Source organism: Rhea americana, unplaced genomic scaffold, assembly GCF_003343005.1.
Source record: "Rhea americana isolate MKP2758 unplaced genomic scaffold, rheAme1 scaffold_44, whole genome shotgun sequence".
Taxonomy (NCBI): Eukaryota; Metazoa; Chordata; class Aves; order Rheiformes; family Rheidae; genus Rhea; species Rhea americana.
This window is the reverse complement of record NW_028186579.1, coordinates 469,712-497,290: the sequence shown is the minus strand read 5'-3', so window position 1 is coordinate 497,290 and position 27,579 is coordinate 469,712. Positions and strand designations below refer to the sequence as shown.

At 36.6% G+C, this 27,579-nt stretch overlaps 1 protein-coding gene across 2 annotated transcripts in view; it reads left to right on the top strand.

The window, feature by feature from the left end:
- The window catches only part of HHAT (hedgehog acyltransferase), a 184,754-nt gene that overhangs the window by 34,965 nt on the left and 122,210 nt on the right, over nt 1-27,579 (top strand). For both annotated transcript variants that reach the window (XM_085315802.1, XM_085315801.1), the window contains exons 8-9: nt 4,606-4,756; nt 24,011-24,046. In XM_085315802.1, the coding sequence (XP_085171928.1) occupies nt 4,606-4,756; nt 24,011-24,046 (187 nt within the window). The remainder of the gene's footprint in view (nt 1-4,605; nt 4,757-24,010; nt 24,047-27,579) is intronic.

Sequence of the window (27,579 nt, the reverse complement as noted above, 5' to 3'; positions counted from 1 at the left end):
GGAGTAGTTAAGGTAGGTAGCTTGAGGGCATGTTTATCCTTGAAAGGGTTCTAGTTTTGTTTTAGTGTTAAGTGGTTTGGGAGACTTGTGTATGTGGTGGCTGAGAGTCCCTTGGCAATTCTGTTTAGTCTGGTTTAAGCTAGTTTGGGACCTTCAGATATGTCCACTGAATTCTGTCTAAAAGGAAGCATTTAGCCTTCAGGGCAGACATCCTGGRATGCACTTTCTTGCCCCACTCTCCATGCATTTTAGGTTTTTTTTCTTGCTTCTTGTTTGCTACTAGAAGGCTAGGATATGAAGCCAGGCTGTGAGAGTCCCTACAGTACTTTCTTCTCATCATGCATTTAGATTTTGTGAGCTAACATCTCTTTCAAAGCACTGTCAACAAGCAGTGGATAAAAAAAACCCACTGCTGAGCAATATGGACCTAATAATTGCATTGTTTTGTGTTTGTTGATTAATAAAATTAGGATGCTTCACATGTCTCATASTATGCTATTTTTCAGTAGTTAGACACAGGAGTAACTGAACTGAGGTGTCACATTTGCATTAGTTCAGGTTAGTACAGGTTGACTTAATGCAGAAGGCAGTTAGCACTGAGCGGGAGGACAGGGCTGCGTTACATACATGCGCTGCAGAATTCTGGATTTTGATGACCGCTTACCCAGCAGTTTGTGCAGAGTTCTCCTAGCGCTGCAGTAATCGTATATTCGTATGGAAGCKTCCCACAGCATGAAGTGTGGACTCCTGCCAGAGTCAATACCGAGCCAGGGAGGTATTAGCAGATGCAGTCTCGGAGCCCTTGTTAGGGAGGAGCGTGCTGCCTTCAAGAACAGGCCACCGCTGAGGCTGTGCGGCTCGTCGGGAGTCGTAGTGAGGCTGGAGRCTTGTGGCRCAGCTTGTGATTGTTAATGCGGTATGTGTACAAAGCCAGGCTCTTTCCTGGAGGTCTGAGCTTATGAGTGAATGCCCGTGTAATCTTTAACCTTTTTTTTTTTTTTTTTTTTTTATATAGGAGAGAAGGCATGTAAGGACTAAGGCAAAAAGTAAATGAAATCCCTGACATTTTGATATTTTGTATTTAATGGTATGGGCACTAGTTCTGAGCTGTTCTAAATGTCTGTTTCTCRTTAGATTTGTGACATATGTCAGTAACCCTTTCAAAATATGACTACATACTTGTATGATACATATTTTCTCRTCACACTTGCCCTATTACTGTCAATAAACAAGTGTCTACAATCAGTAATGCTGCAGGGTCAGTATTTCTGTGCAAAAGGGAAATCTGTGGTGTTATGCTCATGCAACACCAATAAAATTGCCAGCTAAGTTACAGCCCCTGACTATAAGTTTTGGTGATGGTTTATGGACAGAAAAATACCAAGTGTGCTTTCTAGTCCCAGTATCCAAATCTTTTCTCGCTTATTTATACAAATGATAATTTGATTCTTTCTGTCAAAAATTATGTAGATTGTTGAGAATGAGAACTTTTTCTATTAAAAGTTGCTGTGAATGTTGTAATTATCCTTAAAACAAAGCTCTATGAAATTTGTGAAATGCAGTTTTGTAGTAAATTTATGGAAGGTTAAAAGGTTTGTAAATGCATTTTTAATGCCAAAGAAACCTTAGAATATTTTATAAATATTGCAAGATGAGAAACTGAAAATATCAGTCTCTATAAAAGTCAATTAATTTAATCTGGTATTTCAAACAGCTTGACTATTGAAATGCTTGAGGTTAAGATACTCTAGGTACTTTAACTTGGTATTTTTTTAAATCTTTCAGTTGTTTTAAAACTTAACCTTGACTCTGAATCCCTCAAGTTCTTTTTTTTTTTTTTTTTTTTTTTTTTTTTTTCTGGGGAAAAGATAACATTTTTGCAGTAATTTTCCCCTTAACTGCATTTTTAATAGCTTCCCATCTTTATTTTCAGTTTAAGATAATACTTTTGTGCAAGTTCCTCTCTTTTAAGCTGTGTAAATGTAACACTAGAGGAAAATATTATATGATGCAGATAAAAGAATTTGAGAAATGTAACGTCAATTTTAAATAATTTGGTTTTTATTTTACTTTTATATCAGATGAAAGAGTGTAGCTCTGGCTGCTTTGTGCTGCGATGGAGCAAATATAAAGCAGCCGGAGTATTTCAGGTATTCAAAGAAGGTTTATAGCCTTCTTGTGTCCCCAGTTCAGACCAGCTGTTTTACAGCTGTGAATCTTGCCCTGAGATTTTTGGTGGGTGGCCCCAGCACACTTACACAGCTGGGGTGAGTTGTAAACCAGTTAGAACATCATATACATGTTGACAGGGCCCTTGATTTCACAAGCATTAGAATTGCCTCATATAGGTTAGCCAGAGTGCCAAGTAATGATCTGCGATGTGATGTCTACATTTAAGATGCCAATGCTATTGAGCTACTACTCATTAATAATAACAACTTAGATATACATTTGTTATTAGAGAGGGTGAAAATGCTGTTTTCTTGAAACTTGCATATCGTATCTTTGTATTTGAAAAACCTAYATATTTCATCTTTAAAATGAAATATATTGATTGTCTTGTCTCATGAGGGTGGTTGTCTTGATCCCTAAACATTTTTCCATCATGCACAACCAAAAGATTCTGAATTTTACTRATGTACAGACAGCTGTGATCTTCATAATCTGTTTGTGTGGGTGTTAGCATTCAGCTCTCCAATGAAGTGTGTCAGAAAAGAAATGAGAAATTGAATGAGGTGGGAATTAAACCAGAAAGTTGACTGTATAGTTGATTTAGCAGTAATCTAATGCGTAGCTAATTGGCTAGTATCCAGATTGTGCTTTTGATTGTTTACTTTCCTCTAGGGAAAAATATTATTGAATATTAGATGACTGCATCCCAGTAGGATGCAGTCATAAGCTGCATGTCTAGGTATCAATTTTTATCTTGTGTAGCACAATGATTTCTTATATTGTAAACCTGGCTGATGATATTAAAATGAAAAATGTTGAATTGCAGCAGCAAAACACTGGCCATGTGTAAGCTAGCAGGAGTTTTGCACTTTACATTGTAAGTGCCAGAACTTCACCCTAGTTATATATATTATATAATAATATATATGTTATATATGTTATAAATTATATGTTATATATTAGATGAATTTTTAATGTATAACTTTCRGTCGTCATCCACAGTATGCCCATTAATCAGCAGAATGCAAAAGGGATGCATTCAAAAGAAAAAAGAAACCCAGATGTACGTTCATAGAATGCAGGAATCAGATTGAAAGTTTAGTCTCTATGGAAAGTCATCTGGAAGATTTTCAAATAATAAATATCTAAATTACTCCAATCAAACCACAAAATAATTTCAGTGAGGGAAAGTAGTACACTGAAAAGGAAGGAAATATAGCATTATTATAACTTTTTTACTCTTCCAAATTGTAATGCTTTCCGTTTTCCTCCTTTGGAATTAGAGTTTTTAGCAATATAAGATGCAAGCAGAGGAAAAAAATCTTACMACATTCAATGAAACTTCTAGAAGGAATGAATCCTCACCAATTTCAGTAAAGATGTAGGGGCTCAGCTTTTTACTGAATTTTGTTTTGTATGATTATTGATTAAATAGATTTTATTCTGCAGACATTTGTACCATTAATATGTACCATTTTGCTTTATGTGCAGTAGTAAGCATTCAGAATTATTAAAAGGATCCTTTTCTCCCTGGTATTTGGGTATTATTTGGGCTTGGGGCTTTCTGCGGACAGTAGTTTAAAAAAAGAGGAGGCCTTTGTCCTATGAGTTTAAAGTTGAAACATGCCTTAAATATTACGCTGAGTGCAGTTCCAGTCTTCCATGTGCTGGCAGGGTCAGAAGGTTCATGCTAAGTGTTTCGTAGCTGTGTAAACTGTTCTAGGGTACACAATCTGAGATTATGTGGACTTTTTGTGAAGCTATCAGGATAAACTGCAAAGATAACCATCTTTACACCTATTCTGGAGGCATAAGCGAAGAGTGTATGTAATAATGCTCTACGTGCTAAGTATTGAAGCTCTACATGCTAAGTATGAAGTATTGAAGATCTGGAGATCTTCAAGGCCTGCCTGGATGCAACCATGTCTACCATGCTCTAAGTGACCCTGCTGAGCGGGGAGGTTGGACTAGATGATCTCCAGAGGTCCCTTCCARCCTTACYGATTCTATGATTCTGTTGACTTCCGTTTTGGCAAATATGAAAATATATTGTCCTTGTAGTAAATGTTCATCCCTTGTATCAGCGCATTCTGATTTTTAGCTCAACATAAGTCAGTATTTGCTTTCTGTAGTAGACAGTACCCACAGTCCAAATGGAGCTTTTGAAAGTAAAACTACAGATGCTTACTTATGTCTTTGTATTTTGAAAGATGCTATTTGTATGTGTGCCTAAAGTCAAAACTTGTGTTCCTATTTTCTATAGCTGTTACAAATTTTAGGTATTGTATATCCCATCAAGCAGTAATGTCATCTTTAGTTCTTTGGACATTAGATATTTAGAAGYAAGCATTATTAAGGTTTTAAAAGTCTTTCAGGCATTGCTTAAGATAAAAATTTGTTCTACTTTTTTTATTTATTTTATTTTTTTTTCAGGTGGCCTGGCTTTAGCTCAAGTACAATTTTTTTATGTGAAATACCTGGTTCTGTATGGTGTTCCTGGCCTCCTTGTTCAAATGGATGGACTGAAACCGCCAGCTCTTCCTTGCTGTGTAAGCATGATGCACAGTTTCACTAAAATGTGGAGGTCAGTCATTACTACTTTTTAACAATTTATTACTGATATATGGCATGGATGTAAAAGAAAATGTGTGTCTTTTCATGCTTGCTTGCATGTTCTTGTGCTCTTTCTCTCTCTCTCTCACCCCCTTTCCATAATTCAACTTGTCCACTTTCTAATGAACTTTGACCATTACTTTCTCATTGCTGCAGAGGTAGAGGGAAGCGTCCCTTGCATTATTTTCATCCTCTTAATTATTAGAATAAGACTCAGCCCACCTAGTTTCACTAAGCTGGCAATTATTTTTTCCAGATACTTATTAAAGATGGTTCATTTTTCAGTCTTGGTCCAGAAAGCATATTTCCACTGGATATTCATCCAGAGAAGGAAAAGAAATGCTTGATTAGTTACTGTATGAGGAAAGCTGTGGATATAACATTTTAATATGTAATCATGTAGTAAAGAATCTTTAACACAATAAAAACGCTATGAAAAGTGGTAATCGCATATAATTCAAGATGAATTTTGTTTTTAAAGAATTGACACATGATACTCCAGAAAAAAGTCAGTTTTGAATCTTACTTTTAAATCAATATTTACTAAAGTATTTTTCCTGAAAACAATCTCTGAAATAGATTCTGCTTGCTGTTTAGCCTGTGTAAAACATAGTATTCGCTTGACTTCTCTCCTCCCTTGTTTCACTCTGCTCTCGTTCCTCTGCTGTACGGGAGGATGTGCCCTAGCATTCTTGAAACATTACCTTAACCGATTTAGACTTTCTAGCTTTCCAGTGCAGAGACGTGTTTTTTACTGTGCTAGCACAGAGCCTAGCACACTGGTGCATTCCCTGGTTAGTCTCCAACTGCTTTGAGATATGAGTAAATTTTTTGTGTTTTAGTCAAAAAGAGTAAGTCTCATTATCAGAGCTTGTTTGGATGAGATTTTAATTTTGTCTTCTGCTTGAAGCTAGCTGTAACAAAAAGACTTTATGGTTTATAATAGTTTGCCATTGTAGATGTCTATTATTCAAAGCAGCAATGTAGCATAAATAGGGAGGAGAAAACAGATGAACTGCTAAAAATTGAGCTGCTAACAACCCCCCTGATTTAAATTCTCCTTCAGAGCTTGAACTGAACTTCTGACCTACAGAGCTGGAATAGAGATCTGTGATTTTTATCAGGCAGTCTCCTGAGATCAGTGTCCCTTGGCCTGCAGGTCCTTGCAAGCAGAATTTCAAACAGTAGCAGTATTTTCCTCCTCTGGCAATTATTAGGCCATGGAAACAGTATTACTCTGTAGGTGTCAAATGAAACTGCGCTGTWACACAAATACTAATGAGATTGTTGAGTCAGGTACTTTTTCCCATCATTGTTACAATTATTAGGGGCCTGCAAAGTTAGATGTGGTGTCCAACTTGCAGTAAAAGTGTTTGGTGCTCCTTAAAAAAATATTTATAACATTTTCTTATCTCGTTAGAACTAATATCTAAGCAGGTGAAGTCTGTTTACTTTTTACAGTAAGAAAAATGTGAACTGCTGATATTTATTATTTGCCCAAATATTTCATTCACATATTTTGTAGTTAAGTCACTGCCAGAAATGATGAAATTAGTTCAGAGATGGGGTTGGTTTGTTTGTAGGTTGAAAAATCTGTTTAGGTATAGCTGATTTTATCTCAAAGCTGTATAGATGGTAGAATTTCCTGTGGCTGCTGGTGAATTATGGATCAATTGCAGTTATCTAAGAGATTTCACACAGCTTGCCCTCTGAATTCCTGAATTATGATTCTCTTATGCCATTATAGTTAAACTCATGAATCACTGCTAGCCAGAGGCTTGCAGTCCTTTTAATGTGTTTCGGTGTGTTATATAGGAACGTCAGTGTTAGAAGTGGGAGATGGAATGACAGCCTTTGCTTATAAACTATATGGCAGTCTGAGGAGGACTGGCTTAGACCAAGAAGAGAGGAAACGATGAGTTTTTTTTTGTAGGCTTTTCTGAAAGCAAATAGTGTGGGTTGTGATGTCTCAGGAACAATAACTCCCTGTTTTCTTTAAGTGCTAAATACTGTTTTGTAGTTAGGTTATGAATTCATTGATTTTTAAATGACTGTTTTTAACAGTTGTATCAGTATCTCAAATTATAATGTTAATAACCTGATGCCTAATTTTAAGATGGTACAATGAGAAGAGTTGTTCCAGAATCTGTTCTCATAGTATGATAGCCTGGTAAAGCCTGTTAAAGACATTCAGGAATAGATTGGGAAATGAGAGTAGAATGAGTCAAATAACAAGGTTGAGTGCACTGTTGCCAGCAGAAGGACCCTCGACTGAGGCAGCAATTGCTGAGTCTAATGTTTGGCAGGTACAGGTACAGCTGACTTGGAAGGGCAATGATGGGTTCACCTGCTGGCTGGCATGTTGGAGGATGCTCAGAAAAAGAGTTTGTACATGCTTTCCTTGTTCCCTGGCATCTGCTTTAGGCTGCTGTCAGAGACAGGATGTTATTCTAGAAATGCTTTGGGCTAACCCAGTGTTGCTACTTTTATGTCTCAAAGTAATTACGAGATTTCAAAAGAGAGAGAAAGCCTGAAAAAAAGGACAACGTGAAAGTCACAAATGATGCAAGAAATGCAAATATAAACTATGTGCGTGGATTGGTTGTAATGTTGTACCGATATCTGACGTCCTTTAATCATACCAACAAAAATTTCGATGTGATAGATTCAGACCAGTGTGTGTATAATGACACATGCTGACATAATTCACTTGGTGAGACAGTGTGTAGAAGAGCTTTCAATCAGAAGTTAAGAAAAATACTGCAGCTTGTTTTTTAAAAATTTCTCTAGAGCTCAAGAGCAAAGCAGGTATTAGGAAAATAAATCAGTTATTCTGCCCCCCATGATACGAAATAATTAGTCAAGCTGTGTCCATTCAAACTTGCAAATAAAAGGATGTAATTAAAAAAAAGTTATCRACTTTATAGTAGATTCTGCCTAATTTGCATTTTACTTAGTCAAGAAAATCTCCTGAGTCAAAAAAAATTAGCAATGTTATTTTCCATCTCATGGCAAATACAAGTGCTGAATGTGTTACTGTCATTTCATATTACCAGGATAGCATCATCTTGGTAAATATGCATTTATGTATTTAATAAATGCATGATAAAGTTATTACTATTCATAAGCTTGAGTATAGTTATGAAAAGCAGATCTTTAGTGTGCTGGGCTAATTCCTGATTTCCAGATAGGGCGACAGTTCAGTGACATACCAACTTAGCATTTTTAATGTCTACGTTATCCTATCTAAGTCRCAAGGAATTAACACTTGTTTTTGTTACCAAGGATAAGATCAAGATAAATAAGCGTGTGAGAAGAACCAGTACTGTTGGAAGTTTAAATGCCTAAAGAATTGTTCTAGACTGATATCTGCTCTGTAACTTCTYGGGCTGGAAGCAGACATTATAGTGCAGCTGGAAGAAGTTGTGCTACTGTTAACAGAGCATTACTGATGATTTAAAATTAGTTCAATATAGAAAATGCTGTTCTAGTATGATACTGATGATTTGGAAGCTTGTAGAAACTAGAGAAACAATGGATAGCATATACTAAACCCTGTGCTAGTTTTGACTTCTTAATGAAGAACCTGACTTTGACAATGTTTTCCAYAAAACTTGTCAATTCATAATTTAGGAAATACTTAGCCCAAATGCTGTTCACGAAAAAAGCATACTGCCACTTTTGAGTGTCAAAACTACTGCATGTGGAGCAAGCTTTTCTGTGAAGATACTGATCATGGATCCTATGTTTTGATATGCCATGGGAACAGCTTAGGTTCGATATGGGATGTGTAGAAGCACAGTTTCTCCCCTTCTGTTTCTGTCCACCTTAAAATTTTTGCAGTCCCAAGTATCTTGTCTTGAAATAATTTGGAGATAAGTGTGTTTGGGGCATATTGTGTTTAAAGTTTTATGGATGTTTAACATAGGTTTAATGTCAGCAAGGGTTGTGGTTTTTCAGGAAAGCAGTAGGAAGGAGACTGTGGAAAGTAGATTTCCTAAGAATCAGAWTTTTGTCCAGAATAAAGAAAATTGAAGAACCCCAAGATAGAAGTCATTGAATACAATGATGGAGAAAGATCTGACCATTTTCAGCTGGTGTTACACGTTTTTGATTCTCAGCACTCTGATTTTTGGCTGTGTAGTAGAGATAAGCCATTTTTTTTCCTAATGGATGGACTAGAAGGGCTGAATTTTGCACGTACATGTGTGCRTGCACACAGATGTCAGGTTTATCTTACAGATGTTTTGGTGACATCCAATAATGGCAGCTAGGATACGATTTGAAAGAAATTACCTTCAATTCAATTTAATTTACCTGCTTTGTTACTGCTAAAGAATTGTTTGTATYGTATGAAGAGTGTTCTTTGTGCAAGATTTAAGTAAATTGTTTCAAATTATAGATTAGAATTTTGCTGTAGGCTAGTCATATTCTCTAATGTGCTGTACATGCTGTAAACATGCAGTATAAAATGGATCAAATGAAAGTAAAATCTATCTGGTATGTTTCTTTCCCATTCCAATACTTCTTTTCGCCCTTGAAGTCTTCTGTCAATGGCAATCAGGATTGCATGTGTCTGTCAAGAAGGACTATATAGGGTATTTTCCCTTCCATCCAGATTCTTTTCAGGAAAAGAAGACTCTGCACTGATGCTGTGTGTGTGTGCAAGCACAAGAGATCAAAATTACTGTATATGGTCATATTAGAAGGATGAATAACAATTAAAAATCAATCTGTTTACTAACCTCTTTTTTTCTGGCTTAGACATTTGATGACATTTAATCTAACTTGCATCCAATTGCCTACTTTTAGCAGTGAGGAATACTGGATAGATTTTTAATGCGTAAAACAGATTTTCAGATCAGTCCTTAAAAAAAGTAACAGACTTAAAGGTCTGTTTTTTTACCTATGCTTCTCACTATCTCAGCTGAGCTTATGTACTTTCTTTATTCAGGATTCTGATTTTATATTGGAGTAAATCATTTTGAGAGTTAACTTATTTAATATATCAAGAGGAGTAAGTTGTTGAAAGCCTCGTGATATTTGGGATGAGTGGCTGATACACCAGAGGGCTCTACTGCCATCCAGAGTGACTTCAACGGGCTGGGGAAAGGGGCAGAGGGGAACTTCATGGAATTCAATAAAGGGAAGTCTAGAGTCCTGCACCTGGAGAGGAGTACCCCGGGTACCAGGACAGGCTGGGAGATGAGTGGAAAGCAGCTCCCCAGAGAAGGACCTGGGTGTCCTGGTGGACAGCAAGTTAAATACAAGCTGGCAATGTGCYCTTGTGGCCAAGAAGGCCAATGGTATCCTGGGCTGCATTAGGTAGAGCATTGCCAGCAGATTGAGGGAGATGATCCTTCCCTCTACTCTGCCTTGGTGAAGCCACATCTGGAGTGCTGGGTCCAGTTCTGGGCTTCCCCATATGAAGCAGAGAGATGGAGCTACTGGAGCGAGTCCAGAGAAAGGGCCACTAAGGTAAGATTAAGGGACTAGAGTGTCCCTCATACGCAGAAAGGCTGAGAGAGTTGGGGCTGTTTAGCCTGGAGAAGAGCAGACTGAGGGGGAATCTTATCACTGTGTATAAATATCTGAAGGGAGGGTGTCAAGTGAATGGGGCCAGACTCTTTTTGGTGGTGCCCAGCATCAGGATGAGAAGCAATGGGTGATCTGTGGGTGAAACTAGGTGATCTTTATGAGTGTCTTCCAGCCTCAACTGTTCTATGATTTTGTATAAGAGAGCATTAAGAAAATTTAAATAAGATTAGAAATAGGTGTTTCTGTTGATGTTTTATTCATGAAGCTTGTCGTCTTAAATTTCCAAATAGCCAGTGTCTGGCACAAACAAACACGTCCCCAGTTCTGGGCTCAGAAGTAGATGCCTTTTTAAGGTTAAGGACTTGCACTGTAGCAAACTCTTGTGGAAGTCTCTGGCTTTCTTTTTTGATATCATAGTATTCTTTTACTGTTAGTCAAATTATCCAGAAACATCATAGTCTGAAATTTGAGATAGCAGAATTTCTCCCTGAATTTCTTTCCTGTGAATCTAGTTCTCTGATTATATGCYAGTAATAAAAAGCAAATTGCTATCTTGTAATCTGTCATTTGGAGGTAATTGCAGAGGAAAAAGGAAAGGCACTGAATGATGGGTCATAAACTCCTTCTCATGGCAGGTATCCTCGAGTGAGTTAGGTGGCAAATCCTTGCATGATTTGCATGAGGAAAGTGGAGGCAGTTAACAAAAAGGASCTCCATATCTTCACAACAGCGTGGAGAATCAGTCAGAGTCTGACAGATACGGTTGGTGCACCCAGATCTGTGGCTCAGACCTGCTCCCAGCCTCAGCGTGGGAAGGAGTGTAGCWGCAGTGGCTGCTTCGCAAAGCCTGCAGGAGGAGCTTTGCTGGTGTTTCATGCCTGGGGAGAGGATGCTTCATGGGGATCAGTATGCTAGGCCAAGTCTACTTTTGCTATGAACAGAAAATCTCTGTTTAACTCTTATAAATGGGCTAGCAGTCAACTTCAAGAGGATCAAGTATTTTGAGGTGATTTGTTTTGTCGTTAAATTCTGGCTGGCTATTTTTCTGAAGCTCTCTAATCCTTGCTCTCTAACGAGACTTATCCAGCAGCTGGAACTGAGAGACAAGACAAGGAAAGACAGACTTAAGCGTCTCCCTTTTCTCTGGAGATTAGGAGTGTCATTTCTGGCCTATTTCCAGCATCTCTGATTTTCAAAGGAACAGTTGTCCAGTGTGTTGTAGACACTGTATTAGGAAAAGCGAAAATGTTTCTAGCAATCTAGTTCCTTACTGGCTTTCATTTTAAGAAATAGTAACATCAGAGCCTTTCTATTTTTTTAAAGCACTTCTTTTCTGCCCCTTGTTTTTAGATGTCATCTCTTAAATATGGAAAAGGATTATTTAAAAAGCATAGTTGGACTAAATAGAATTATACCTGCAATGCTGAAATTTCCTAGTGCTTGTGATTAAGGGGAAATTGTATTGAAACTTATGAATAGAAGACATAGTTATTGCTAAAGTCTTCAGAAGCCCGAATACCTCAATGCCTATGAGCAAAGTTAAGCCTTCTTTTACAAACATTAATACACTAAAGTCAGTAAGATCTGTTTTGTGTGTTCCATCAACCAGTACACTGAATTGAATCCCAAATCAGTAACAAAAATAACATGCACAGGAACAATTTTACCAAGGAAAGTTTGTATTTTCACATATATGTGGACAGTGTACTTTACAAAGCAGAAAGAGTTTTAGTTTTTATTTTTGAGAAGCTTTTTACATGCATTTTTATGAATCTGTTACCCAGATCTTCAGAACAGAAAGGACTCTTTTTTCTTCCTGTTGGTATATAAGGTGTAGAGTAGAACACAAGGCTAGCCTCTGTAGATTCTTCCTACCTATAATTCCTGTAGTACTTTTAAGCAGTACACTCCTATGCAAAATATACAGCTGCTTTGTGGAATAACTAGAGTTAGGTCTGTCTTTTGCAGAGAAGAGCCCTTGTTACTAGGCTACAGAGTTTATCTGCTCTTGTTTTCTGTTTTGGTTTGACTAAGCTTGTATTTTTTTCTGCATGTGCAATGGCTTTAGCCTGACGGTTAGGTATTCTGGCTTAATCTTCAGGATAACCTCCCTGTAAATATTGGCAGGCTGCTGTTAGGTTTTCCAAAAACCAGTTCTTCCCCAGGCTGAGCAAGCTCATCTTGCCTCAGCCTTTCCTCACAGGACAAGTGCTCCAGGCCCTGACAGTCCTGGTGACTTCTGCTGAAGTTGCTCCGGTTCATCACCATCTTTCCTGCATTGAGAAGCTCAGCACTGGGCATGCTATTCCAAGTGTGTCCTAACAAATACCAAATAAAGGGGAGTACTTGCTTCCCTGGATTTACTGGCTACACTGCTGTTGATACAGTACAGTATATGCTGTTAGCCTTCATCACTGTGAGGGCACCCTGCTGGCTTATGGTTAGCCTGTCTATCAGGACTCCCAGGGCCCTTTGGCAGAGCTGCTATTGCAAGATTTATTTTGTCCCAGGTGCAGCTGTTTGCATTTTTCCATGTTGATTTTCATGGTGTACCATTTCTTCAGTAGATCTCTCTGAGGGGCAGCCTGCCCTCAAACGTGTACCTTTACCCMCCTGTTTGGTGTTTCCTGCCAACTTGATGAGGGTGCCTTTCATACCTCCTTCTAGGTCATTAATAAAGTCCCTTTTCCCTTCCTTCTCCCCCTGTCCCTTTGTATTGTAGTATATTTGTTCAATTAAATCTGTTAAGTATGATACTTCAGAGATTTTTGCATTCCTTTTGGAGAGTGTATTCCAGGGAACCACTTCAATTAGTCTTGTTTTCCTTGAGAAAAGTATTCTTGATATTTATTTCTTTGCATAACACTTGAGATTTTCACCTCATTTGTAATGATTATAGAGGTAAGATGCACATATCCACATATTTCCATTATGTTATGGAGGGAAATATGATCAGTTATGACACATAATTCCATTCGACTAATGCTTCAATATGTGATGTAATGTAGTATTACAGTTTCTGAAAAGTGTCTAACTGAATTTCATAATTCTGTGTTGTTTATATTTAATTAGGTTTTTAGACTTTTAATTAGATTTTAAAGTAAATTAGTTAAACAACCATTTAAAAATATTTAACATGAGGTTGATAGAACTTGCTCTTACTTTCTCAGTTTTTTGTATTCCTTAATTTAATTCTTCTCCCCAGAAAAACTTTTCTTTAAACCCCGATGGGAAATACATAACAGGTAAAATTCTGATACCATTGACAGCAGTGGTAAGCAGCAGTGAAGTCTGCCTTTCAGTCTGTATTTACAGCATGTAGAGTTACAGGTACTGTAGACATGAGGATTTTTACCCTTTTGCCTGTGTTGGCAAATGGAAATCAATGAGCAGGTTAGAAAATGAGAACCACAAAGCTACTAATGAAATTATTTGATGGTATGGTGCTTGTAGATGCTTCTGAATAAGAAGGTAAACAGTAGCATGCTGACTGGCATTTTTAATTTCCTAATGGAAATAGAGGGATGAAGACACTGAATAAAATTCTGACATTGCTGAAGCTGTTGTCAAACCCTGATTGAATTCAGGGATGGCAGGATTTCACTTGAACATTTCTGTTAGGCCTGTATTGAAACCAATTTTTGACTTAAGCAATTACATAAGTTTTGTTAAGTGTCAGTATAACTTAATATGCAAAATCTTAAGCAAATGCTTAAGATAACCTTTAATAAGGATGAGGCTTGGTACCTAGTTACCCTTGCAAGAGGTAGGGCCTAAGAAGTGGTCTCTCAAGGGATCAGCCTAGTTATTGCTGCAAGTGGTTCAGTAGTGACATAGCTGTATCTAACTGACTGTTACTTAAGAAGATTGGTAGAGAATATTTACTCAACTAGAAGGTTAGTAAAACTTCCAAATAGTTAATGCAAATAAATAAAATGTGGCTGAATGGTGGTGAATAGGTGGTGAATTACTATTTAAGTAATTCAACTGGTGATTTTTTTTTTTTTTAACTGTCTTGCTTCTGTCTTGCAGAAAAAGGCTGCTTGTGCAGGGAAGGAAAAATCTAGATTGCTCTAGGAAATCATATTTGTCCACACCTTTCTTTGTGTGAGGTAGGAAACAAAAATGGTAGAACCTGTCAATAGATGGGAAAAAATCAGTTGTGATTAACTTACTGTAGCAAATATACTTTTTATTAAATCTGTCAGATCTTTTTAGGTTGCTACATGAGAGTATTTTAGTTATAAAGATTTAGATACCAAAAAGTTACCAGATATGAGTTCTCTTATAATATGCTACTCGTATCATGCATTCATATAAAGTATTTTGTTGTTTAAATTTATACTTTAACATTTACTTTTCCTGTTTATCGAGATGGTCAAATTCTAGTAGCAGTCAGTTTTCTATGGGGCAATTTTCTTGAATTACGAGTCCCATTAGCTTTATGTAATTCTTCATGTGAATACTGGTTAATATTCTTTGCCTGTTCTCATATTAAGATTTGTCTAACTCTGATGCTCACTTGCTGAATTTTAAGCATGCAAGTGTAGTGTGATATAAACATAACCTTTAAGCATTAGGCCTGCTTGTCAATATCAAAATACATAAGATGCTAATCTAGAAGTTGGATGTTTTATTTGCAGAATTTTTTAATAGTGGAATAACTTGTTTCTAAGTAGAAAAATAAGATTTTTCTAATTTTCATTAGCTGTATTTTTCATTAGCTGTTATTATGTTAAAACCAAGCATTGCTTTATGATGTGTTATTTTCAGCTAGCTTGTCATCTGAATATATGAAAGACATTTTTGTTCTGGACTTGTTAGTAATTCTGTCACTGATACAAACGGTAGAGTTAACTGCTTTTGACGTCAGCTAAATTGGTGCATGCTACAGTTCTTACCTACTGTACAGCTCAATTTGCTGGTTATATTAAAGCTTTAAAAAGCTCCTTAAATCTCTTGAGTAGAGAAAAATCTGTTTTTCCCTTCAGAACATAAAACAAGGCAATGATGAAGCCCCCTAATCCTTCTTTGTTCTAAATTGCATAATTGCTCAAATTTATTTGTGCAGTGACTGCTTTGTTACTGTCATTTGAAATTGCTGAGCTTTTTTAATGAACAAGCCAAGCCCTTTTCTATATGAGGAAATTTCAAAGACCACCTACCACTTATCACCCATGAAGTTCATTTTTTATGGTATTTGACGTTAGCTCTGYATTAATACAGACTATTATTACTTTTGCTCCAGTGTCTTACATTTGGTAAACAGTGCTTTGCCTCTTCACAACTACTATAGAAAATGAGTAATAGCTATTAATAAATTTTATTGTTCCATTTGCAATAAGGATAGGGATCTCTCATAGTAAAAGGACAAACACACTGCATGGTAAGAGCCTTACTAAAGGAAAACCAAAGGAAAACTTCCCCTATGGGAGTTTGTCACAAACATTATGGGCATTAGGTTTCATGCGCTCTCCATGAAATACCGGAGCTTTTTGAAGAACCAGGGAAGATATAAAATTAAAGTAATATTTCTTCTGAATGGTTCTAAGAGAGATTAACAGAATACAGCTGAGATTTGCTGTTTTTAAGAAGGTATCTGCTGAAGTGTATCACCAAGATCCAATATGAGGCACATGTGTGAAACCAGAACTAACTTGTAGGCTTGAGTCTCCTATGCTGCCAGGCGTCTGTATRATCTTACTTTAGCACTAGCAATGACTGATGCCTGTTCAAAGTTGTACTTGTCTCTCTGGCCTGGAGGTTGCTAAAAGAGATCTATTTAAATTCATTAAAACTTTCCTTAGGCTTTCTGGTATGGTACAGCTGATCAGTTGAGTGTTTTTGTTGAAATGAAACAAAACAAATTAGATCAGGGATCTAATTTGCAGGCTGGAGGCCACTTGCAGTTTATGAAGCCTTTTATGCAGTCCACAAAGGAACTTCCTAACTGTGGCCATTTTATTGTAGATAATTTTTGTTACACAGGTCTTCAACCTGAGCTCTGAGCTAATAGCTGAAATTCCAGAAATGAAAATTTGGGATGGTGATATTAATATTGTCTACTTGGAGGTAAATGTCTGTTACAAAATGCCAAACCTCTGAGTTTGATCGTGCAGTGTACAGGATGCCCAGAGTCACGCTGGGCAATTATGTTCAAGCTGAAATCAATGAAGGTTTTGCCACTGATTTGAGCTGGGTCAGCATTTCACTGTGGATTGCCACCATTTTCATAGATATAGAAACTGTATCTTCTCCTGGCAACTCCATGCAGGAAATACTTTGCTGCAAGTGGAAAGTTTAGAGTTTACCCTGTTCAGTCTTGAAATCATCAGGACTATCTACCAGTTTTTATTAGTACTGTTCTGTGAAGTAAGGCTTCCTTGTGCTTAAATATCTCCTGCATTGGTGTCAAAGAAGTGTAGAGCACAGAGCAGGAGCTCCGGATGGAGACATCCGGAATGTATGGAACACAGTGRCAGTCTTGGTTGTTCTAATAGTGTAGGAAACCAAAAAGCAACTCAATGTTGCTGAATCATTCCCTCAAGGGAACAGGAATTTGAAGTGTTTTATCTGAAAACAAAGTGTTAAAATTCCAGTATGTTCTAAAGCAAGTATCAGAGAATATGCTAAAAGTGTCTTTGTATAAAAGTCCAGCTTATTATTACTATAACAAAAAATTGCCTGTCAAACACATGATACAAAAGCATTTGATGGTATTCATGTTTTTTCTTTCAAATATCTTTTCCCCCCTTTTAGTTACATYTATTTCATTGAGACAAAAGAAAAAAGAAAACTGCCACTACTAGTTTGCTGCATTGTAGATGGTTTAAGCTTAAACTCAACGCTCACAAACAAAAAACAGTCCCTTGAAGCTTGAGATCTAGGCTCAAGCATGCTCTYAGATCTTGATGTTTAAAAGAATGTTGAATTCTATTTATCATGTATTTTCTCAGCTGGCTGAGACAGACTTTGTTTTGTTGTATGTTAGATAGTAAGGATTGAGATGTTTTGTTTCTGAGTAGGAAAAGATAGTTTGTTGTTATTTATCTTGAAAGGATGCCTAAAAACTGCATATGCATATTTGTTCCTGATTCCATAACTATGTAAGTGGACAAAATCTTAAAGTACATATGCAGCCACAGTTCACCATAACATGACTGTAATTCAACTGTAATGTATTTTCTAAGACAATTTAATTTTCATGATTTTAAGTTGAGCATCTGCTTTCCGAGTAGTGTATCCTGCCATGGTGGATGGCATTCACTTGTAAATAAGTGTGGTGTTTCTCATTGARCAGACAAGTTTTGCTATGAAGGTGTTGTTTTCTGCAAGTTTACGTGAAACCAAGTCTGAATCCATGCGCAATAGTGTCTTTTAAAAATATGGATGGATTTCCCAGGTYTTTATTTAATAATGATGATGGAGTTGGTACTACTCATTACTTAGAAAATATTTATTCCACCTAGTCAGCATAACCCCTCTGGTGGTTACTTGAGCAATGTTTTACMGTTCATTAATCAACACATTAAACAATCGACCTTAATAAACCCAGGTTTTATATCCACTTTCCTTATAGTCATCTTATTATTCAGACAAGACTCTAAAGCATGCTGCAGAATTATGTAGCACATTTGTATTTATTCATAATTTGGAAGCCTTTATTATTCCCTGCTTAAGCAGAGGGGTTGGACTAGATGATCTCCAGAGATGCCTTTCAACCTCAACTGTTCTGTCATTTGAGGATTGCCAATTAAGGAGGTTGCCACAGGTAAAATTGGAAGAAAGATTAGCAAATATAGAAGAGGCAGGCAAAGTAGTTTAGAACGGTTAAATGATGGGGCATCTATCAAGGAAATTGTCTATTGTTTATATAGCCTTTTGGAAATCACTGCTTTAAGGCATTCCTTGAGAAAGAGGGACAGTGAAGCAACTTAAGAGCATTGTGTCAGTGAGAGCAGCTGTCACCCAGTAACTCTTCAGTCTCTGGCACAAAGTGTTCTGGTGCACAGAGGCTCTTAGCAACTTACCCACAAAACTCCCAGGGTTATTTGCAAAGATAGCTAATGGAAGTACTGGTTTTGCCAATGCTGTTCTTCAGTAAATCTGAGGTACTAGGTACCTCTGAGGATAAATGATTAAGTTAGACTTTCTGACATGAACTTTAGCCACATTTGTAGTAGGAAGGGTTTGATATCCATGGCTGGAAACACTGCAACAACTAATTTTAAGAGACAATGAATGACCAGAAGGGTAGAGAGAGTTTTGGAACCATAATAAGTGGCAAACTACCCACCTTTGAGTACTTCCAGATCCTTTGTTTTGAAAGTAGGACACAAAGTTAGAATGATGCCTTACTCTTGTCTGTATGCTGCACAATTTGTTGTCAAATTGTGTATTAGTTGCAGCAGAAATGGTTTACAAGTCTGTGAGAGAGCTGGCACAAATAAACAAATGATCTCGATTCTCAAATTTTATAATTTAAGATTATAAAAAATAATCTTAAAAATAACCTTAAATAGAAATACTTACATTTTTGAGAACATGGGTGATTCTAGTTCAGGATGTTCAGAATTATGAAGTACTGGTATTGTAAGAATGAAGGATTTTTCACCTGATCAAAACCATGCAGAATATACCTGATCCTAGCCCTTGATGTAGCTCTCCTTCTGTCCTGTCCTTGTCATACGTATCTTTATTTTCCATGTATATGGCTAACGTCTGCAGTTATTTTGAGTTCAGTAAAAGTTTTGAATATATGCCAGTCTTGGTATCTTGCCTATTATATTCCCAACACAGAAGAAGTGATGTGATGTTTTCTAATTTTTTCTAAATCTATACTTCACTCACATAGTACACTGTATCTGGTAACAGAGAGTAAGAGTTGAATGGATTTGAGTAAGAGCTAGTTTTAAGACTGGCCATGTCTTTCATTTATGCTATCATACATATGCAAAAAATCAAATTTTTTCACATGCTAGAATAAGAATATTTGCCCATTTTCCCATTCCCTGTGGAGGTACAGACGGATAAGCAACAAGAGAGATCACAAGGTACTCCAGGCCCCCCACCCCCCCGCCCCCGCCCCAGACTGCATGTAAGTGACATGGTTAGGGTGTTTAGTTTGTAGTGAAAAAAATATTTCTTTCTCTTTAGAGAATGTGGGGTGTTTTTTGTTTTTTTTTTTTTGTTTTTTTTTGTACTACATCTGATTTCAGGACAGTAACTCTTCATTTTATCTTGGGCTAAATGAGATGATAATTAGCTCTCACTTCTTTATTTTTAAGTGTCCTGTCTTCAGTCTATGCATGTCTGTGCATTTACATAATGATGACGTTCCATCTGCTTAAATCTGCTTCTTTGCTGAAGTGCGTGGTTAGCCAAACGCTTCTCAGATTATGCTCCGTGATGCATTCCTTGTTGTGATTTCTTCCAGGAATAACATAAATCCATCAGTCTTAAGGGGAGACTGATGAAAAGCAAGGTTGTAATTGTTTCTTTTCAGCAGGTGTTTAAATGTATGTGTATGTATATGTGTATATACACACGTATACATATACATACATGTATATGTGTGTATGTGTATATATATGTATACAAAATAAAATCTCAAATAACTCAAATAACTGCAATTAGACTAGTAAAGAAATGGTATCAGTAATGAGGTTACCTTTAGATTGATTCGTATGATCCTGACAYTTGCTTGGTACTGAAATTTCTTTATCTTTGAGTGTTACCCAATGCTGTAAATCATTGGGAGTCAGCTCTGAGTCAAGTCTTGTAGTGAGTGAGATGGGGTCCTCTGGCCAGCACAATGGAATCTCAATACATGGTCTCTAACGCAGCTAATAAGTATTAATTTTAATTTAGATAAATATGGGGTAGGATCCTCAACTAATGTAAGCAGACATAATTTCACTGAATTCATAGTGTGTTAAGATGTCACCAAACCCTGCTGTTAAGGACCCTGAGTTTAAACTTCAGCTAAAGGAAGGCATAACTTTGTGGAAAGCATGACCATAAACAAACTCATCTCTGTTTTGCTCGTTTGGTTTTCAGATATGTATATGTGCCTTTTATATCCATGGAACAAAAAATGTCTGTGTACTTTCTCCCTGGGAATCATCACCATTGCATTTTCAGTGAATGTGCTATTGCCACTGACTGAGGTTCATACCAACACGTTTCTGCTTTTTCATATCTTGTCTACRTAATGGGGCTTTTTTTTCTAAACTTTGCGCTGAATGTAAATTTGGAGGCAGCTTGTTGCATTATGTCTTTAGCTTTCAAATCAGAAACTGCAGTTTTGTGAATCATCTCTATCTTAAGGATAAAGATGTATGCTTGCAGACAGATTTCAAAGATTATATTTTGGAAAAAAGCCTTGTTGGTTTTGATGCTGGTCACTCTGAATTCTAGTCAACATACTGGGAGAAGATTAATTAGATTATTAAGGATTATATGTGTACTCTTCTGTTGAAATGTATTAGTAGGTAGAACTTTTAGTCTTAACAAGTGCACTGAAGTTGCCTACAGAACAAAACTGTGATTCAGAATTTCCACCATTCAGATGAACAGAATTAGAGATATTTTTATAAAGAAAGTAGCTATCAAATTGTCTGCAGTAAATAACGTGACTATGTAATGAATTCATCTCCCCTTTATTGTTCCAATGCCTGTTCGAAAAGACTTGTTATTTTCATAAACTAGATCTTACCCAGTATATCTCTAAAATTCAAAACAATATATTGCATTGCTGATGTTTGAACAGGTTTTAATTGAAATTTTTCTCGCAGAAAATCGTTTGCGTGTTTATAGGATTTCAAAAAGTGTTCATAGAATTGCTTCTCGTAGCTGAGGTACCCTAAGACGGCAAGGGCTACCAAACAAATGCAGTGTTTTGCAGTAGAGCTCAGCATTGAACAAGCTGTGTGAGGTTGATTATAAATTCTGTTGCAGTTTCAAGTAAATATGAGTGCATTTTATAAGATGTAGACAATCGTGTATCTACATAATGTGGCAGGTTTAATTCTATCCAAGTTTGTTGCGGGGGGACACCCTGCAATGCCTGATAGGTAGATTCCTATGTTGAAAGGATATTTATGCAATTACTAATACAAATGCAGTGTGATTACCAGTTTTCTTTTTAGACTTATAAATGTGCTATCTTTCCCCCARCTTTCAAACTACATGGTCCCTCTTTTTAACTTATTTACCTCTAAGAATGAACAAATCTGTTTCCCTTGCTTTTTCATTGTATTTTCAGTTCACTTTCTTGTAGACTCAAATGCAGAATGTACATTAARCATGCAATAAGCAGAACAGTTCAAAGTGTCTGTGGTAGTGTTTGTTAGAATCGGCCTCCTGGAATCCCAGCTTTTCAGTCTGTGTATCTTGATGGTCTTTGTCCTTATTCTAGGTGCTTAGAAGAGGGTGGACCCAGTATCTGTACCTTTATGTACTACGTCTAGTTCTCCCATTCCCAAATGGAGATTGTTCAATATTGTTTTTAAAACTACCCAATTTTCTTGAATTAAGATCTAGGCCCATGCTTTGACGTTATTGTATGTTCTCACAATTCTGTTGATTATAATGAAGTTATTTCTTCTATTTACTACTACTTTGCCCTGTTGACAATTCAGAATCTTAGGTAGTCAACTGAAATATATCAGTACAAGATCGAACTGAGGAATAGTGGTGTGGGTACATCTACTATATGATTTATATGAAGTGAAGTTCTGATCTTTTTTCCTCCCTTTTAATTTGTTTTAATAAATTGCTTCTCTCTSTGTGGATTTAGCCACCACAATGTACTTCAGTGCTGTTTTGAACATCGCAAGTGGGCAGGACCATGCAATGTCCATGCTCATTCTCTGCCCAGTCCATCAGCTTTCAATTAGATGTCAGAAGCCATGATATTTTTATGGTYCACATCTTTATCCACAGATTAACAACAAACTCAGTTGTTATGTCTCTTCATGAGATACAGTTACAGGGAAAAAAAAAGATGCTAGTAGACTTGGTAATTGCCATGCCAGGTAGTCAGTATTAGTTGAAAAGATACGTTTGTCTTAAAAGTCCAATATAACTGTTTAACATACAGCTCTTCTCTGGAGCTATACATTTCCGCTCCTCCCATCCTAGCACAAATAAAAGTGTTTGGTCCTAGATACAAAGGTTTTCAGCATGATAAATCTGGACTGGGGACAAAACTGAAACAGAAGGCTTTTCCTGTATAACACTAGAAGTGTTTCAGTGAAGAGTGGAAGCCAAATTACAGTCTATATCCAAGCAGCAGGAGTACAGAATAACAATAGGGTATGCTTCACATAATATAGTTACACACTAATATAAATGGGGAATACTTCTAGGAAAGTAGATTTAATGATGGCCATGTTCATATCCTTGGCAGAATCTTTTTTAAAACTTGCCTTATGATGGAAAGAGAATCTTGCTTCCCACTTCTCCACACCAATGACTCAGTAGAAATTCTTTTCCGATTAACTTCTAGAATTTCTACAGCTCGTTATGTATCTGTTGTTACCAGGATGTCATTAATAACAATATCTGATGATTTCTCTTGCTGTTTCATGTAGGAAGTAGGGCACTGTGAGCAGTACTATTAACATAAAATCGTGTACTCAGAGTCCAATTAGTCTTTTTGAAAAAGGCTGCTCAAGAGCTTAGTATTTGTTAAAATGTTTTCAGATTGTGTACAGTGAGTAAGCCTGGTTCTGAGTAAGTTCAGCACTGGAAATAAGACATTTACATTTTCCTCTTGTGCCATTATGCGCACAATTAATCTGGGATTATACTGGTAGTCTCTAAACGCTTCCTCTCACCATGCAAAAAGCCCCCACATTTAGATATTGGGTAGGTTGGGGAATCAGCGAATGCTTAGTCTTCCTGTAGTGTTAAGGATTTGCTAATACCTAGTTCATGAGTTTGATTCTTGAACTGGCTGAGCTATGGAGGAAATGCAGAAAATGGGAAGAACCATTGGCRTTAAAGTGTCAATGTATGTTAGAGTCTTGAAGTTTTCAAGCACAATTCTTGTCCCTTATTGTGATCTAACTTGTACCTGCTGTCAAAAGTCTTTGGTTATTTCTCTTACCAGATCTGAGAAGAAAGCACTTGCAAGACCTGCTTTTTAGTATGTTATGTGTATCTGAAAAAGGGAGACATAAGGGCTCTGTTTTATTCTTTGCATGATATAGAATAATCAAAGGAATCCCTTGTTTTTTAGTACAGTATGGAACAAGTAAAGAGAAAGAATAGTATAATGGATCTGCCTGCGTGTATAAGATGGGAAGCATACAGACCCACTGGTCATGGGGTTGATTAAGATAATTCTTTCAAGTAACAATATATAGTATAACTTACTGAAAGTGTAAATATGAGTTTACTCTGAATGTTATTGCTTTATTGAAGAAACATTCAGATAAGGAAGTTCTGTGGTTTCATTTTAGTGAATCTAAATCCTTCCATATGATATCATCTTAAATTCATGTATGTCATTGTATAAATTAAAGGGAATTGTACACTATATGTTTTCTTGCTTCTGTTTTATGAATGCTAGTAATTCATAATTATCATATATGTTATTGATTATTTTGAAATKGTGTCTTTGTATAATACTCAAGATGGCAGTATTTTTAAATATTTAAGTCTGAATCTTTTCTTACAGATGTTTTGATGTTGGACTACATCGCTTTCTGGTCAGGTAAGCTGATTATTTTAAATTGCAATTCAATCTTGAAAAATATTTGTGTTGGTACCAGTGGAGATGATGATTTCATATGTACTAAATACTGCTTGATACTTTCTATGGCAAGATCCCCTTTCCTTTTCCATTTGTATATTGCTTTTAGGAACTTTAACTATTTGAGCTGGGTATCTGCCCCATTATGAACTCTTAAGGAACCACTTCTGGAGTCATTCAGGGAAAATTTCACTTGGGAAATTTCAGCAGAAGTATTTGAGTCATTTTTGAGGAAATGTATTTTTGTATTATGTCAAGAGCATACCTGGAGAGGAAAGACATTGGGTAGTTTCTTACTGAACACCATACTTTTGTGATTGAAATGAAATGCAAAAATACTCTGTGAGATCGCACAAACCCTTTAATACAGGGAAAATGGGATCTCAATTAAAGTTGCACAGGCAGCCCTTGTCCTGACATTTCATAACAGTTCAGCAGTAGACTTTGCAACATGAAGGTGGTTTTACATGTTTTTTTTTTTTAATATAATATGAATGTGTATATGACAGACAGCTCTCTTCACTGAAGCCAGTATTGCATTATTAACAGATATGCCATTTTGGTATGTAGAAATAGTTTTGAGACTCATGAAGGTATTTGAATTACAGTATCAAGTCTACAAAAGTAATCACATCTATATTTAAACTAGTAGATAAAGGATTTTTATTCATTATGTAAGAATTTGTTAAAAAATATGCTACTGCTGTAAAGGGAATATTGTGTACAACAAAATCTCCTGGAAATATAAATATTTTATTAACCAAGAACAAAATCATAGTAACTGTTGATACACCAAATTTGATCCACTGGTTATGCACCTGTCACAGGAAGATGTGGTTAACTCATATGAAGAATGTAATCAAGTATTGTATACTGCAGTATTTTACATCATGTGAAGACTGTAGTAGTCATATGCAAATAGCCACTGAATTTGAATGAGTTGTGTTCTCTTTTTTTTCATTAATATGTCATCATTTCAAAGCTCATTGTGGCTCCTGTGCAATAGCATGTTGCTTTAACCTTAGAGACACCTTTAATAATACTTCATTCTTAGTCTGTCACCTACTCCTGTCAGTAACCTGAAGAACCACTAGACACTTTCTTTGCAACTGTTCTGTTAAAGAGCATATATTTTTCTGCTTTATCAATGAGTTTTGTTTAGCTTTCTTTAACTGAAAATAAACTATTGTTTAGTAGATGGAGGAAGGATTAGCAGAAAACTTGATTTGCATCTCTGCCATTGATCTGTCATGTGACCCTTAGAAAATTCTTGCCTTTCTTTGTTTTGTCCATTTAGACAGTCTCTGCCTCTGAGAGCTTTTAGATTTTCTCTTGTGTGTTCATATAGAACCAGTTACAAAAGGGTCGCTTCACTATTTGGGCTTCTAGATGTGAAATACAAATGATAACTTAAAAATAAACAGTTGCAGCTAGGGTAAAAATCTATGAATCGTGAGATTTGAAATGTTTGAGATACTATGTTGTTATAAGTGCAAGTATTCCATCAGTTAAGTACAGTGGAGCGAGGAGCAAACTGTGACATTTTCAAATATGGGGCCAACAAAGATAAAAATAGTCTCAGCTTAAAGCACGCACTGTGCTAAATCAGTTGCTGAAATGCTAATTGAGAGGACTAGAACTGTACTTAGCATGGCATACACAATAGATGGCTTGCTTGAGTGAAGCATGACACAGTGTGACACAGGTTTAGAGCTACACAGATTCTTCTGTATTCCTAGCAAAAAATATGTATAAAACATACTCATTCCTATGGGTATAGCTGTGGCTTGAACTATGCTTCTGAATATGTATTTAAGAAGCTCAGAAAGGTTTAAAGGTCCTATCTTCTTTGTATTTGATATTATGGAAGAGTGAATATTATATTAAAAAGAAAATTAACTGAGTATTGTTTATAGGTTTGGTCTGACCTGGATTGTACAGCTAGATTTCTAACCGCATTACTTGCATGCTGAAATATGTTAGCATCCAGGAACTGCTATTTGTGAAATTKAAGTGCTATTGAGTGTAATTGTTTCAAGGTCTGGGCCTTGAGTATTTGTTAGCACCATCGTACTCTTTGATCAAACAGGGAGCTTGGAAATTCATGTGAGAGAAATTGGTGATTTCATGATGAAAACTATATTCTCATAGTACCCATTAAATATGTACTACCATACTTGAAGGTCACAACTATTTTCATTGTGGCATATAAAAAGTAATTGTTGCTTCTCCTTTTGGATCAGCAAAATTATTAAGCAGAGCTATACAAATCAAACAAGTACTATACAAACAGATAATAACATTGTCACTACAGAAAAAATGTGTTTTCTAAATTTAGACATTCTCAGAACGGAGTGGTGTGTGTAGTGTTGGAGTTCAAAATGCGTAAAAATAGCATTTAAGGTAACAGTTTACTGTGAAAGATAGAGCAACGRAGGGGCTGCCTCGTGCTGTTTGCTTGCTGAAGCCATTTTCTCCAAGCATTTCTTTCATCTAGTGCTGAGAATAGGGCACTGGATGAAATAAATTCTTGAACAGATGAGAATATTTATTCTCTTAATGCCAAGCAATGCTTTCTGAAGGGCAATGCTGACCAGGGATGTGGAGAAGAATGACAGTCCCTGGAAATATGATCTTTTTGAAAAATCTTCACCCCTTCAGCGCTGCTGTGCCTTTGAAAAAGTGTGAGTTATACTCATTCCGGTACAGATGCGGCTTTGCAAAGAGCTGCAGGWCCATGAACCCACAACATCATCCAAAGATGTTCATCTTTTACTAAYACTCAGTGCTCACCCCGTGCTTCATAATAACTTTAACTCACTTAGAGCTTCAAGTTATTTAAGTTTAGGTTATTTCCTGGTGCAGAGGTTCTCCAGATGGAAGACTTCAAAACCATCCTATTTCCCAGTTTTCTCAGATGAAACAAGGCATCGTTTGTCTTCTAGGGTCAAAATTCAATAAGTGTGTTGCCACCTCTATTGATTTGGGTTAGAACCAGAACTCCTGTGTGTAAGGGCAGAATGGTCCCATGGAGAAAGAGACATTACATTTCTAAATTTGGGGATCTCTGCTGAAAAACAGAAGATAGCAGAGAAGAGATTGTTCATCAGCTAGTTCATCTGCTGTTCTCATTTCCTATGGAATACCATGACCCCGCATATTTCTATGCTATCCAAAAGACTAACAGAATAGTAATGATAGTGAATGATCTGCTAGACTGGTAAGTGCTTTGTTCAATAAATTAAAAAATCATTTTTTTCTAGTTACTCTGTTCAGAACAGTGCCGCTAAGATTGAATTCTTGTGAGGTTAAACTCTTCTTAAACTGCAGATATTACCTTCCRAAGGGCATTGGAATTCTTTACTGAGATGCTGAGAAGTCACTATCTAACTGTAACCCCCATGGGAAATGTAGTCGCTCACTGAAGTCCTCGACAATGTTTAAGCTATTCTAAGCTTCAGTAATCCATGATCCTGCTGTTTAGTGAGAGCAGT